The following is a 15,290-nucleotide window of genomic DNA, read 5'->3' on the forward strand; positions in this document are numbered from 1 at the left end:
CGTTATAATTATAAAAAATATTACATCAGTAGCTGGTATGACAAGGACATGTTATAATGACATCTGTGCTTGCTTCATATCCTGCACATAATAGATCCAAACAATTACAAGGAAAGTTGGGCAGAAGTTCAGTTATCATGTTCACTGCACAGGCCAGTGAGACTTCAAGTATGTCTATACAGTAATGTTAAGTTAGAATATAATACACAGATAATATAATAGCACAGATGAACATGGACACAGCATGGGCTAAAAATGAGATTATAAACCCTCCAAGACTGCTGGATTGGTCAGTGGTTGATATTTTGTGATGTGTCCCCACTGATATTAATTTGCTTTACTTCAATTAGTTATCGTGGACGACCTAGCTGTGCTACACTTGCTTCCTCAAAGTGCAGTGTATGCATATTTTTTTCTGTAAGTCATGTTTTATATCCAGCACTTTATTTTGCTTACTTTCACGTCTTCCACTTAGACGTGGGTATTATACAAGGATTTATAGGGCCAGAATTATGCCTTGGCCTGTGTATTGGTAAGAATAAACAAGTTGTAAATCTAATGCAAGACTTTTCAGGTTCTTGGCAATTGGGTGTACATGACATCAGTCCCATTTACACTAAGGCCAGTTGTCAGATCAGATGTATAATTTTACACCACAGTGGAAAATTGTCCTGGAGGCCAGATGTGTCTTGCAAGCCGTCAGCTGGGCAGGCTTTGTTTCATGCATTAGTATTTGTAACTCCATTTTACATTACAAATGATAGTATTTACATTCAATTCCTCTGAGAATTTATCTCATCTCACTTTGTGTTTGCGAGCACCAGATACAATTCCAAGGTGATATAAGTGATTTCTTTAAAATAGGACATACGAGCAGGTCATATTGACTGAACATTTTTATTTTAAATACCCAGAGTGTTTCAAAAAGATGGACCAAATTTCAAGTCACAGTAATTTCAAATTATATTTAGTTATTGAGGCAGTAAAACTTTGAGACTAATGCAGAGAACTGTTACGAAAAGAAGTAAATTTAATCTTTTGGATGGTATTTTAAAATTATTTTTATTCTGCCTTGAAAAGAATAAAATAGAAAATTTCAGTTGTAAGGGCCCTATGGTGATCACCTAGTCCAACTGCCTGACCACAGGCATTTTCTAAATCACCTTTACCTATCTTACTCAGCTCTAAGATGTTTAGAGGTATTCAGTCAACTTTGTTTTACAGTTCTGCCTTATGTGTTTCTAAGTTGGCATCAGTCAAAAAGCTGTATGCCCAGAGCTCCTCACTGTTGCACGTTCATGTAACGTCAATAAAATGATGTGATGATAACCTGTGGCTTGTTCTATTTCTCTGCATTTCCAGTCAGCATCTCTGAGAGGAGGGGAACAGCACTAAAAACTTGACGAGACACAGGTTTGAGAACTTGGCTTCATCATGATTCTCCTTTGACATCGAACAAATTGCTTATATTTCAGTGTTTGTGTTGTGGATAATTGCACTGTGGAGTAGTCAGCTGCTATGAAAGCAAGGGGGATGTTCTGGGAGACATGGCATTTCTGTTCCTCCTGTGCCAAGCAGGCAAGTTTGTAGAGCAGGATGCAGAAGACACAGTGCAGACTGTCTTCTGTACGTCTCCCATGTTCCCCTTTGCTGTTGATCAGCTACAAAACAGCTTTCAGTATGGAAAGTACTTATTTTGCAGTGAGGTACAACCTAGCTGGGAGTCAGTGCCACAGATCCAGGCTGCTCTTGAAGCCCCCTGCACGCCTTGTGCAGGCACAAATCCAGTCTTGGTCCTTAACCCCTGTTAGGGAAGTTTCTTTTCCCTAGGTTTCCCATAGCAGAGACTCGGGTTTGGATTCCAGAAGCTCTTCTTAAATAAATAATTGCAAGGTAAGTGAGTCAGTCGGGGCCAAGTGCAAAATCAGAGCCTGGCATCTCCCTGTTCTTCATCAGATCTCTTAATTTTTATCAGGGAGGCTGTCAAAGTTCTAACCTTCAGCTGCTATTTTACACCTGCAGAAAATAAGTTCTCAGCAACAGCCAAAACTTTCTTCTATTAGGTGCTGTTCTGCTCCTTGACTTATCTCCAGGGACAAAGCCCCCTTATCCTCTAGCTTGAGGACTCTGAGGCCTTTTTTACTTAACAAAGTAGAAACTTCAAAGGTTTGCAACTTGCAGAAGTTACACTAAGGAAACTTATGCTAAGCAAATTCTATATCAGCAGTTTCTAAAGAAGTTCTATAAGAATCAGTATACCAAATCATTCAACGGGGTAAGGCAGACTATTCTATAATCCGCCTGCCCTCTGCACTGCTCAGTGTCCAAGAGCTTTGTCACAGCAGCCATGGCACTTGCTTGCCCTCTCTGACCCATCAAGTCAAGGTGCTTTTCATCTGTGTGAGCGACTGATCAACCCGGCTGTGGGTGCCGTGGCACCTTCTGAGGGAGCAGGAACGGTGACCAACACCTGTGCCCTTGGCTGGGGCCACCAGTTACCTCAGTGAACAGCAACACCTGGGGCAACCCTGAGGATGGCACTAAAACCACGGCACGCACACACTTTGGCATTCGCAAGGTTTCAGGTTTTCCTTCCTGTATAAGCAGAGTGACCTCTATTAATCATAGAATCATTTTGGTTGGGAGACACCCTCAGGATCATCAAGTCCAACCATAACCTAACTCTGGCACTAAACCATGTCTCTAAGAACCTTGTCTAAATGACTTTTAAACACCTCCAAGGATGGTGACTCCACCACTTCCCTGGGCAGCCTGTTCCAATGCCTCACAACCCTTTCCAGAAAGATTTTTTTTCCTAATATCCAATCTAAACCTCCCCTGGTGCAACTTGAGGCCATTTCCTATCACTTGTTACTTGGGAGAAGAGACCAACCCCCTCCATGCTACAACCTCCTTTCAGTTATTTGTAGACAGCAGCAAGGTCTCCCCTCAGCCTCCTTTTCTCCAGGCGGAACAGCCCCAGTTCCCTAAACCGCTCCTCACAAGACTTGTGCTCCAGACCCCTCAGCAGCTTCGTTGCCTTTCTCTGAACTTTCTCCAGCACCTCAATGACTTTCCTGTAGCGAGAGGCAGAAAACAGAACTCTGGATTCGATTAATTACCAGTGCTTCCTACCCGAGGTGAGTAGCAGTGTTAATCGCTGCGCGGGGACTGGGGAACCCCCAGAAGCCCTCCGCTCTCAGCGGGCCCCCTCTCTGCGGCCGGGAAGCTGAGGAGCCGGCAGGCAGGACCGGGCGGGAAGCGCCTGCCAGGCTGCCACACGGACTATCAGCCTCAGCCCGCAGCTCTGGGGGCGGTGCCAGAGTTTGGCTCCGCCCCAAAGGGGCGGGACCCCCCGTGCCTGGTGCCAACAGGGGAGCAGCAGCGAATGCGTTTTTTCCCGCTCCCGGAAGCGGAGGAGCGCAAGCGTGGGGCGAGCTTCCGGCGGCCGTTGCCAGGGTGACGCGGTTACCAGGGAGGCCGCGCCGGGCCCGCCGTCGTGAGGAGCGGTGCGGGTTGGCCTCCCTCGCCCGCCGGTCCTCCAGGATGTTAATCTACCTGTACAAGAAGGTGCTCCTGGGACGTGGAGAAAAGTCGGGGTGGCGGAGGACAGGCAGCCCTCGGGGCAGCGGAGGGCAGAGGCTTCGGGGCGCTGAGGGGGACTCTCGGGCTGGATTTAATGGTGCGGCCGTGGGCTTGGGCCCTGCCCGGAGTGCTGCCCTGCCCCCTCCTGCCTGCTCCCTCTCGACCTAGGCTTGAGGGTTTGGTTTTCCTTCGGCCTTCAGCTGTCTCCTCAGCCACTGCTCGCCCCGGAGAGTCCGGACGTGGCTCTTCAGCTGGAGACCAGCTCGTAGCAAAGACCTGCGCACTGTGATTCCTCTCACCTGTTTTGTTGCTCATGTCACCTTCTTTGTGCATCTTTGAAGATGTCCCGTTATTATTATTTACCGCATATATATTAATTTCCCTTTTCTCAAGTGCTGCATTGGAGTTTCACTAAAGCTTGTAATGCTAATTGTCTGCTGTGTCTTTTTGCATGTACTGATCTGTCAATAGAAATCAGTTTATTTTGTTTCTTAGCACAGCTGTCTTTGAGATGTTCAAATAGAATACTTTAAAATAAAATATGAGCCTTACAACTATGTAGAAATACAAAATATTTCTTTTTCAGATTGCAATTCCTGGTAATGTTCGATTAAGATCTATTGCCTGGAGTAAGGACCAAGGTTTCATAGCCTGTGGTGGGGACGATGGGTTACTGAAAGTTTTAAAATTAGAAACACAGACAGGTAAATGAATATTTTATTTATTTATTTATTTATTTATTTTTCATTTTAAGAACAAAATCCACCACACTTGAGAATTCTGAAAGCATAACTCCTTCTTCAGGTTTCTTGACAATATTGCTAATGTTTTCAATCTGTACATATTTGTGTATTTGCATAAACATCAAATATGCTCTCACTTTTTTTTTTTAACACTCTTTTCCTCCAGCTTCTCTTATGTGGCACACATGGAATTTAACTACTTATTATTATCTGCTGAAGTTATCTTCTTATTTTGGGGGGGGGCATATGTTTCATTGTTATTCTTTTTGTATAGGCTTCCAGTTTATTTTGGAACTTATTTCATTATTTCTTGATTTTGTTTGTTCTACCGTCTTAATAATTTTAGGGAGAAAGCTGTGTAACTTTGTTTTTAATGAACATGTTTCAAGAAAAGGAAAATCTAACATGTTTTTAAAATCTTTTAAACCTTTGTTATTATAACAATGTGATACCCATGATTTTTGTTGTTATGAGGTTTTTTGTTTGTTTCACTGGTATTTTTTCCTGAAAAACTGCTAGATCATAAAGATTATATGAATTTGGATGCCAGAGACAATGCAAACACATTGAACTGAGCGGTGGAAAATTCATCCTGCAGTTACATTTTACATACTTTTAGGTGAATAGTTTGTTGTATTGAAACAGTGATTAGAGCTGCAGTATTGATAGAGACATAGTAATATGTATACTTAATTAGGTTTATTTTATAGCTATTTTTGTTATTTTTAGATGAAGCAAAAATAAAGGGAATTACAGCTCCTAGCAATCTTTCTGTGAATCAGCATCTTGATGGTCATAGTGGTAAGTATCATTGGGCATTTAATGAACATTTAATTAGAATTCAAAAAATAGAAGATTTTGTGAAGGTGGTAGCATAATTTTGCTGTAACTTTTTGTTATGAGCCTGAAATAAAGATTCTCAGTATTGAACTCAGGTATATAACAGCTTGGCTATCTATTTTTACCAAGTTAGCTGATGAAAGACCTACAGTCACTCTTTTATATCTGTGAGTGAATTACTGGGTGGAGAATCAAACTGATTTAGCCTTACCTCAGTTCTCCTGGCTGATACCGTGTGTGTGACACAGAATGCACGCTACACAAACCAAGCTCTGCTCTACCTGTTACAATTTAAAGTTTGCTTATGATTTTTGCAAGGTTGAGTCTGTGAACTTTGACATTACAGCCTCACTTGTGTTTTGTATTATCCAGGCTTTGCTTTTTCCAAATTATTTGATCCACACTGATTATCCTGAGAAGGAAGTATTGATTTCTATTTAAGTAGATGCTGCTATTTTCCTTCCCTTCCCTTCCCTTCCCTTCCCTTCCCTTCCCTTCCCTTCCCTTCCCTTCCCTTCCCTTCCCTTCCCTTCCCTTCCCTTCCCTTCCCTTCCCTTCCCTTCCCTTCCCTTCCCTTCCCTTCCCTTCCCTTCCCTTCCCTTCCCTTCCCTTCCCTTCCCTTCCCTTCCTTTTTTTTCATCATGCAGTGCTTCTGGAATAGTGCTTGCTAACTCTGACTTCAGAATGGTTAGTCTGGACATTTTAATCTGTTGTGTGGGACTGGGATATATTTTTAGGTATTTACATAAAATATCATAATTCATTTGCTCCCACACATTTGTTCACATACTGCCTTGGTAGATCACAGATAAAGAATTCTTTATAGCAGAAGAGAAAAACTAAACTGATGGGCAGTTGACGCTGGAATTGCTGAGTTAACCAAACAAAGATGTTCTACTGCGTTTAAAAAAAGAAAAGGAGAACAATTTTATTTTACACTGTACTTATAAAGTTTTAAACTCAGTACGATAAGATAAAATGAGAAACGAGACTAAAAGCTTTCTTAAGCATTTTTTCTAGTGACACATATGTGGATAAGACTGTGTTGTTTTTTGTGGGTTTTTTTGTTGTTGTTGTTGGCTTTATTTTTTTTTTTTTTTTTGATAGTGTCTTTGAAATTTGCTTATATGTTATGGTGGCCTTACATTTTCTTCTGCAGAAATAGAAGTGAGTTTGGTAAACTTGATCTCTGTTAAAAAAGTCTTTCTTTTCCCTTTATTGGCAAATTACAGAATGTGTACTAAGTAGGCTGCAGTATGGTATAGAGATGAAGTTTAGAGAGGTTAGAAAACAGGCTATAAAAGAATAGTCTGTGAAAGTAAAAACTGAATGCAGGGAAATTAGACAGTGAGGAATTAAACTCTTGCGTGGGAAATGCTAAATGTTTATCGTCTGTGGACAGCAGGATATGAAGAGGATGCTAAAATCCTTACATTATTTGAAGAAAGGGTCTTTTTATGAGGATTTGCAATTGAAACCTGATAACAGCCTCATTATTTTAGGAGCCTAGTTAAATATGATTGAAAGAATGAATTGTGAGGAATTGAGGTAGTGGATATTTTGAATTAATGTGTGCAGTTCTGAAAAAAAGATTACTGTTGCCTTAAAAAAATCCCTGACATTTGGGATAGTTTCAGTTGCATTTGTTGATAAAGTTTGTGACTGAAATGCAGAAAAATTGAAAGAATACAGAGGAAAAGGATGACCAGTGGTGAGGGCATGAAAGAGTGTGATGCTTGAGGTGGCCAAGTTCATATCCAGTGTTGAACTGATGAAATAAGATGCTGCTTAGAAATGGTTTGAAGATGATTCAAGTCAAGTCAAATATTTATGAGTAGGATCCCACATGAGACTCGAAGGTCTGAAGGAATTGTGTGTAGAGTGCTTTTTTGGGTAATTGTGAGGGAGATTTTGTTTTCAAAGTGCAGCACTACTGAAGATCAAACTACTAAGAGGAAGAAAATGCAAAACTTCTTGCTACAGTAGTTTTGTCAGCTTCCAAAGCTAACAGGTCAGAGGTGATGAGAAACTGTAAAACTGTGATTTGAGTTTTGTGTACTGAAGCAATATTTGGAGAGGATGTTACTCAAGTGGGTGATTACAGAAGCAAAAGGAACTATTTAGCAGAATTTTGGAAGAGGAAATGAGTGATACTGAAAGAATACCTAATATGAAATCAAAGTCAGCAGCGTATATTTCTGAAAAGCTCCAGGTTAATTAAGTTGGAAGTGGTGGGTTTTATTGACTTGTTTAAATAATGTAAATTTAAAAAATATGTGTATAATTTTCTAGGTTCTGTGAAAGTGGTGGCATGGAATGAACAGTATCAAAAACTGACTACCAGTGATGAAAATGGACTCATCATTGTGTGGCTGCTATATAAAGGTATTCTACAGGACAAATTAGAAATGAGATAATATCCCATGTTGTGAGAAATGTTATTTCTTTTTTTCCCAGCAATTTTTACACAATAATTATGTCTGAGTAGTCTGGGGGACACTGTAGCATAATCTTGCTAGAGTTTTACTGAAAAGGCAGAACAACTTTCTGTTTAATTCCTTTCCAAAACTTACTGCTTCTGCAGCTTTTTGTTGTATAGTATGTTGCAGAGTCATATGTAACCTACTGTTTCATGTTTAGTTATCAGCAGACCGTTCTCAGGTTTCTCCATTTCATTGAACACCTATTTGATTGCTTGGTAATTTTTATAAACATTTTATTTTATTTTATTTTATTTTATTTTATTTTATTTTATTTTATTTTATTTTATTTTATTTTATTTTATTTTATTTTATTTTATTTTATTTTATTTTATTCTTATTTACAACTTCAGAAATTCATATTGCTAGGAAATGTCATTATTATCCTATTTGCACATAATTTTACTATTTGAATTCAGTGTCTTGCATGTACCTTGTATCCACTAGAGGTTTATCAAATCAGAATATAACTCAGATTTTGTTCACTACTAATAGGTGCTTGGTATGAAGAGATGATTAACAACAGAAATAAATCTGTTGTTCGAAGCATAAGCTGGAATGCTGATGGACAAAAGATTTGTATTGTATATGAAGATGGAGCTGTGATTGTTGGATCAGTGGAAGGTGAAATTTAAGCTCTACTAATTGTTGTATTAGATAGCTTTTGTTTTCAACATTATGTACATAGTGGCTCTGTTTCTCTAGATAAATACAACTAATAGTTATTTTCTAATTGTTGCTTTTACTTCCTTTAGCTGTTTTTGTTTTCACATTGGTGGCTTGCATCCTATTTTAAATTTTGTGGTATGTTTACTAAGTTAAATCAATATTCTGTTACAGGCAATCGCATTTGGGGAAAAGACTTGAAAGGTATCCACCTGTCCCACGTGGCCTGGTCCTCTGATAGCAAAGTTTTACTTTTTGGGATAGCAAATGGAGACATTCACATTTATGACAGTCAAGGAAATTTTATTGTAAGTTCATGATGGTATAATAAAGGTATTATCTTCAACAGGCATAAAAACTTACTTCCTCTTAATTCATTTCTTGTTTGTTTGTTTCATTGGTGGACTTCAGTACTGAGAACTGGACAAGGTCTTGTACACAAAGTTTGTATTCAAGATTTATACAACTGCAGTTTTATAATGTAAATATTTATTTCTTTATAGCTGACAGAATATCACATCAACTAATACCTTTTTGCCTTGCAATAGTTATTGAAAATGTACAAATATTTATGGTAGCACTAACTGAGCCCTCCTTGCTGTGATCCAGGTGCACTCTTATCTTTCAGAAAAAGCTCTTACCTGTGTTACCAGATGTACAGGGCTAATTATTACAGAAGTAAACTTATTTAAATAGTATTCTAATTTGAACGCTTATTTTTTCAAATTACTTTTATATATTATTCTAGAGACTTTTATCAATAAAAAACAGACAGAGGGTTTCTTTTTTAAAAAAATCTCATGGCCAGGAGTGGTCTGAACTTACTTCTATTTTTTGCAAAGTTTCGGTAAGGTTCCTTGTGTGTTTTCTTTGTTTTTAAGTTACTTTTCAAAGAATGAAAATGCCAACATTAAAGTACTTCTTCGTAGTTAAAATATATGTTTACATATGTCTCATCCGTCATTGTATAAGGGAAGTTTTTCAAATTCTTAAAATGTTGAGAATGTGATAATTTTTCTTGACTCAGGAAAAAAAAATGCATAGACATCTGGTCTTCTGCAAGGTATCAGTAGGAATCTAAATTGTTCTTCTAAATAGCATGTTGTATGTGACTTTAAATAATTAACCCTTCTTTTCTAGGTGAAAATGAAAGTGAGTTGTTTGGTTAACGTAACCGGACCATTCGAGATCGCTGGGATACACTGGTATCATGGCACAGAAGGTTACATTGAACCAGATTGTCCTTGTCTTGCTGTCTGTTACCAGAATGGAAGATGCCAGATAATGAGAGATGAGAATGACCAGAGTAAGTACAATATGAGGGCTGCAGGTTACTGAGCTACTCTCAACCCAAAATGTGTACTCATGTTTATATTCTTCATGTTTATTCCTTAAAAACTAGATCCTGTTTTGATTGACACCGGTATGAGTGTAGTATGTATTCAGTGGAACCATTGTGGAAGTGTGTTGGCGGTGGCAGGCTCCATAAAAGCAACTCCTCAAGATGTAAACATTGTGCAGTTCTATAATCCGTTTGGTGAGGTAAAAATGTTTAATACACTTAAATAACTTAAATGTTTTTTTTTTTTTTTATCTTGGTATCACATACTGTGATACTGTGATATGTTTTGTCTACATGGTCATTACTGGTGGAATTTGGATGCCAAAATGTAGGTGTTTAGTGTGTTTAATGCGCTCTAAGGTATCTAGGATATCCACCTGAATCTGGAAAGATGACACAGGACCAGATTCCCTTCTAGAACAGCAAGTTAGTGCCCAGCTCGAAAAACTGAGTGCATCTCATAAAACACTAAATAATGAGATATGCCTAGTGTCTAACTTTGAACACCTAACTCAGATACCTGAGTTCAGACTGTAGTCAATGAGCGATTTGGAATGTTTAGGCAGCAGTTAAGATGCTAATTTAACATCTGGGTATCAAATCTGGAAGTACTTGTCTCTCTCTACTGGCTGTGTAGGAGACACAGGAATCTCTAGATTAGGAGTTTAAAATAAGGCAGTGAATGCTGCCCTCTATTTTTATGGAGTCACTAAAACTGAGAAAGCGGCATCTGGTATCAATAAAAGCAATGACTCAAAAACCTCTGAAAAGGTAAGCTGTTTCTAATCTTTGTTTGTCTGTTGGGGATAGATATTGTTTTGAATTTTTTTTTGTAGCACTTCCTGTCTTTTTTACAAGATGTTAAATATTAAACAGTCGAGGGGCAACTTTCCTATATATTTTTGTTCATGGTGCTACTTGTGCCTTACAAAGTAATTTTGGGTAATTTTACTTTCCTTACCAGTAATGTGTCTGGGAATCTGTAAGTTAATGTTGGGTATCAGCGTGAGGAAGTTTGTTTCTTGTACAGAGGAAGAAGTCACCAGTCCTGAGGTAACTGTGGTAATGACAGAACTGTGAGCTGTGCTGGGAAATGGGTTCAGATCCAATGTCATCTCTGGGGGTTTCCTTAGTTGGAAGCATTAAATGGAACCAAAGGTTTTGACAGTTACGTTGTTACATCTCTGGTTGCTGATGTCCTTCAGATTAACTGAAACAAGTGTTCCAGATTCTGTATCTAGTGTTTAGAAGTAAATTATTTAGATTTTTAGAATTGCTTTGTACTATTTCTGGTATTCAGGTGCTGACTTAACTTTTTGGAAGATGGTATCTTCTGTGAACAATGTGTGATGAGTATTTGGATTTAGTATTTGCATCTGATCAAAGATATGTAATAGGTACTAAACTGTTTAAGTTCATTGGTAAGAGTTTATTTTGGCACAAAGTTATGCCCTCAAAAGGAAAGTTGGATCTAAGCATAAGTATGAGTGTTCTGCTCAGTAAAATGTTTTATTATATATATGTCTTTACTGATGATTTAGATGAGGGGATTGAGACCATCATCAGCAAATTTGCTGATGACACCAAGTTGGGAGGGAGTGTCGACCTGCTGGAAGGCAGGAGGGCTCTGCAGAGGGATCTGGATAGACTGGAAAAAGGGGCTGATTCCAATGGGATGAAGTTCAATAAGGCCAAATGCCGGGTGCTGCACTTTGGTCACAACAACCCCCTGCAGTGCTACAGACTGGGCGCAGAGTGGCTGGAGAGCAGTCAGACAGAAAGGGACCTGGGGGGACTAATTGACAGGAAGCTCAACATGAGCCAACAGTGTGCCCAGGTGGCCAAGAAGGCCAACGGTATCCTGTCCTGTATCAAAAACAGCGTGGTCAGCAGGACAAGGGAAGTGATCCTTCCCCTGTACTCTGCATTGGTGAGGCCACACCTGGAGTATTGTGTTCAGTTCTGGGCCCCTCAGTTCAGGAAAGACATTGAAGTGTTGGAGCGGGTCCAGAGAAGAGCAACACGACTGGTGAAGGGACTTGAACATAAGACCTGTGGGGAGAGGCTGAGGGAGCTGGGCTTGTTTAGTCTAGAGAAGAGGAGGCTTAGAGGTGACCTCATCACTCTCTATAACTACCTGAAGGGAAGTTATAGCCAGGTGGGGATTGGTCTCTTCTCCCAGGCAGTCAGCAATAGGACAAGGGGGCATGGGCTTAAACTCTGCCAGGGGAAATTTAGGCTGGATATTAGAAAGAAATTCTTTACAGAGAGAGTGGTCAGGCATTGGAATGGCTGCCCAGGGAGGTGCTGGACTCGCCGTCCCTGGAGGTTTTTAAACTGAGATTGGACATGGCACTTAGTGCCATGATCTAGTAAATGGACTAGAGTTGGACCAAGGGTTGGACTCGATGATCTCTGAGGTTTTTTCCAACCCAGTCGATTCTGTGTTTCTGTGAGTCTGTGATTATTTAAAAGCCTAAGGTTATGCTAAATCTTACAGTAAATAGTAGATGAATATATCATTTATTATATACATCTATATTATTTGCAAACAAAAAGCTTCCCACAAATAAGTGCTCTGTGGGGCTAAGTTTATAGTTTTTGAAAACATTTTATTTCAGTTGTTTCCTTCATGCAGCTTCAAATTCTACAGCAAAATAAAGGTATAAAAAAGAAAGAAAGTGTATTTCTTTGCTAGCTCTTCAATTGTAAAGGGATATCTAACTGCCCTTCTTAGACTTTTTTTGAAAGGGAATAGAGCAAAGGAGAAAGTCCATTGCCTCACTGCAAATGGTGTGCCTCTGCAGCTGATTCATTATGCGCTTTTGACATAGATGGAGTTATACGTCTTCATTTGTTTAAACTATCAGCTGTAGTTTTAAGGGTGTTGTACATCAGCTGGCTGATATACTTCGAGCATAAGTGAAACTTCTGAGGCATGTCAGGTGTCAGTACAGTTGTAGAGTTTATTTTAGTAGTGACTGAATTTATAAAGGTGATTCGAATCACCAACCAAAGGAAAAAAATGTTTATGCTGTCATTCTGTATCTCTTATTTATTTTTTTATGTTTGAACTATCACTGGGTCATTTTTTCTTTCTCTCTGACAAAAAAAGAATTGAGGCAAAAGAACACTTTATGGTAATCTATGTTAAATATCTCATTCACATGTGTATTGTAATTTGGGAGGCATCATGGGGTAAAGAAGATTTATGTTTGGTTTTCATCAGTTATCAAAACTATTGTTATGTATTTTAGAGTAGTTTTCCTATGATAAATTCAGAATATTTGTCTTTCCTTTTTTTAAACAAGCATTTGCGCACACTGAAAGTTCCTGGCAAACAGATATCAGCCTTGTCTTGGGAGGGAAGTGGACTGAAAATTGCATTAGCTGTCGATTCTTACATATATTTTGCAAACATTCGTCCAGATTACAAGGTATGTAGTAATGTGGCACCGTAGCAATAAGTTTCCTGTTATTTATTCTCTTTCTGGATGGGTAGAAAAAGCAGCTTTCTCTAATACATAAATCAATGCTTAACTTATGGTTATTGCTTGATCAACACTACAGACTTGAAGTTTTAGTGGAATGTGTTTGTCTTGCTGATGGAATGAATTAGCCATTGCATTTTTGATGATTTTGTGATTTTATTTTCATTATAAGGAAACATGCTTCGTTAATATTAACAGAATTGGGCATGATTCTAAATGTGGTAGTAATTAGAGCTGTCATGTTGTCACACAACATGGACTCCAATGTTTGCATTGCTGTTTGGTTAAACTGAGTGGGCTGAGACAATGGCACTTATTTGAGCCTTAATTTTACTGTCATTTTTTTTGGTGGTGAACTACTAGTTTGAACAAGGAAAATTGTATAGAAACCTAAACAGCAGAAATGAACGCAACCTGATAAGTGTACTTTCTACTTGTATTTGAATTCCCAATGCATTTCTTACAAGTGTGTATTCAGCTAATTTTAAATAATGTTTATATCTTGCCTACCATATGGGGTGTTTTGTTTGTTTTTAAAGAATTAGGACTATTTCATTTAAATTTACAGTTTAACAAAAATAGTGATTATTGCCCAGTCTACACTATTGTGTACTTTTTTTTTTCCCCAACACAAGATATGTTCTTTAATCATCAATGTGTAACCACTGTGATTAAAGAGACAGAGAGTGCAATGTCAGGAACATGCTGCAGTTGTGTTGAAATGTATTGTTCCACTCATATGTGAAAAATCATTGGTCAGGGAGTTATAAACACAAGTCTGCTAGGAAGCAAACTCAAATAGTTTGTTGTAAATCTGCTGGAAAAGACTTCGGAAATTTGAGCCGAAAATTAATCTTGCAGGAAATGCTACCTAATGTTTATTCTGGGAAATGTGCAACAGCTGGAACACAGGCTTATTGCTTTTCCTTAAACTCATCAGTATCTAAGAGACTATGTGTATTTCAAGATCTGGCATAGTTTGCAAATGAATAATATTTTTGAAACCTTAGTTTTAGCAACTGCATGTGTAAGCTCTGACTTTTTTTTCCTTTTGCGTATTTAAAGTGGAAAAGGATGCGGTCAAATTAATTTATTTCTGCAGCACATAAACTCTTAACCTGTTGGTAGTATATTCAGTTTCAATGTTAAATATTTTTATGGTGAATGATACCTGTTGTCCTTCAATAAATAATACACATTACTACCTCTATCTTCTTTCTGATTATATCAGTAACTCCCTTTTAGGAACTGGATATTTTAAAAGGTGACACTCATTAAATGGTAGCAATTCAAAGCTGTCATTAGTTTAGCCTGGATTGGAATTAATGACCTGGAGATTAAGTGTTAGTATCACATTAACAATCTGCTGAATATTCCAGTTTCCTGTATTTTTCAAGTGTTATCATAATAAGAAAAAGGAGGTTCTAAAATAATATGACAGTAAAAACTATGAATTGAGCTGATCTTCTTTAAACTATTCATAGTTTGCATCTTATCTTTTTGGAGTTTTAGTACTAATTTAGGGTCTATAGCTCTAGTTACATTTCTTCAGGTATATATTACCTTGTTCAAATCTACATTGGATTTCACTTTATATCCTCATCTTCTGGCATCCTTTGCTACTTCTTGAAATCAGTTTTAGATTTGACAAACATGATTTACAGTTTACTGACTTGTTACCTCATAACTTACTCCTTTCATATAAATTTTGAATACTCAGAATAGTATAAGCTCCAGTTTGCATCTCTGGGAAGGATCCTGTGGGTAGTGTGCTCTTGGTTGTCCAGAAACTACCTTTATTCCAATCCTTTTATTTATTTTCCTGTATCCAACACGAGCTTGATTTTCTTGAAAATCCAAGTAGGTCATATTAGTTGGGTCATCTTCATTAGCATGCCTTTTGCCTCTCTGATAGATGATAAAAATAAATGAATGAGGTACAACTTCCAAGGCTAAAAGCATGATGACTGTCCAGTGTGTTGTATTTATCTATGTCCATCTAACCTTCGGGTTCTGACAATTGATTATCTTTCAGCTTATAAATCCGCCCTGAAAGTTCTTTTGCTGATACTTTAGTTTATTGCCTTAGTTTCATTCCTGGTAGAGTGAGGTAACCCTTCTGCCTAACTCTCTAACAAGCTTT

At 38.3% G+C, this 15,290-nt stretch overlaps 1 protein-coding gene across 3 annotated transcripts in view; it reads left to right on the forward strand.

Annotated features, from left to right (window-relative positions):
* Nucleotides 1–3,393: 3,393 nt before the first annotated feature.
* The window catches only part of WDR35 (WD repeat domain 35), a 44,663-nt gene continuing 32,766 nt past the window's right edge, over nucleotides 3,394–15,290 (forward strand). For 2 of the 3 annotated variants that reach the window (XM_021293523.2, XM_065055819.1), the window contains exons 1-9: nucleotides 3,394–3,570; nucleotides 4,172–4,289; nucleotides 5,058–5,129; nucleotides 7,461–7,553; nucleotides 8,144–8,272; nucleotides 8,489–8,622; nucleotides 9,455–9,620; nucleotides 9,717–9,856; nucleotides 12,968–13,093. In XM_021293523.2, coding sequence (XP_021149198.2) covers nucleotides 3,547–3,570; nucleotides 4,172–4,289; nucleotides 5,058–5,129; nucleotides 7,461–7,553; nucleotides 8,144–8,272; nucleotides 8,489–8,622; nucleotides 9,455–9,620; nucleotides 9,717–9,856; nucleotides 12,968–13,093 — 1,002 coding nt within the window. In that variant the 5' untranslated portion in view covers nucleotides 3,394–3,546. Of the gene's footprint in view, nucleotides 3,683–4,171; nucleotides 4,290–5,057; nucleotides 5,130–7,460; nucleotides 7,554–8,143; nucleotides 8,273–8,488; nucleotides 8,623–9,454; nucleotides 9,621–9,716; nucleotides 9,857–12,967; nucleotides 13,094–15,290 lie in introns of all 3 variants that reach the window. The other variant, XM_065055818.1, reaches the window with a different exon arrangement.

This window comes from Columba livia, chromosome 3 (assembly GCF_036013475.1).
Source record: "Columba livia isolate bColLiv1 breed racing homer chromosome 3, bColLiv1.pat.W.v2, whole genome shotgun sequence".
Classification (NCBI taxonomy): Eukaryota; Metazoa; Chordata; class Aves; order Columbiformes; family Columbidae; genus Columba; species Columba livia.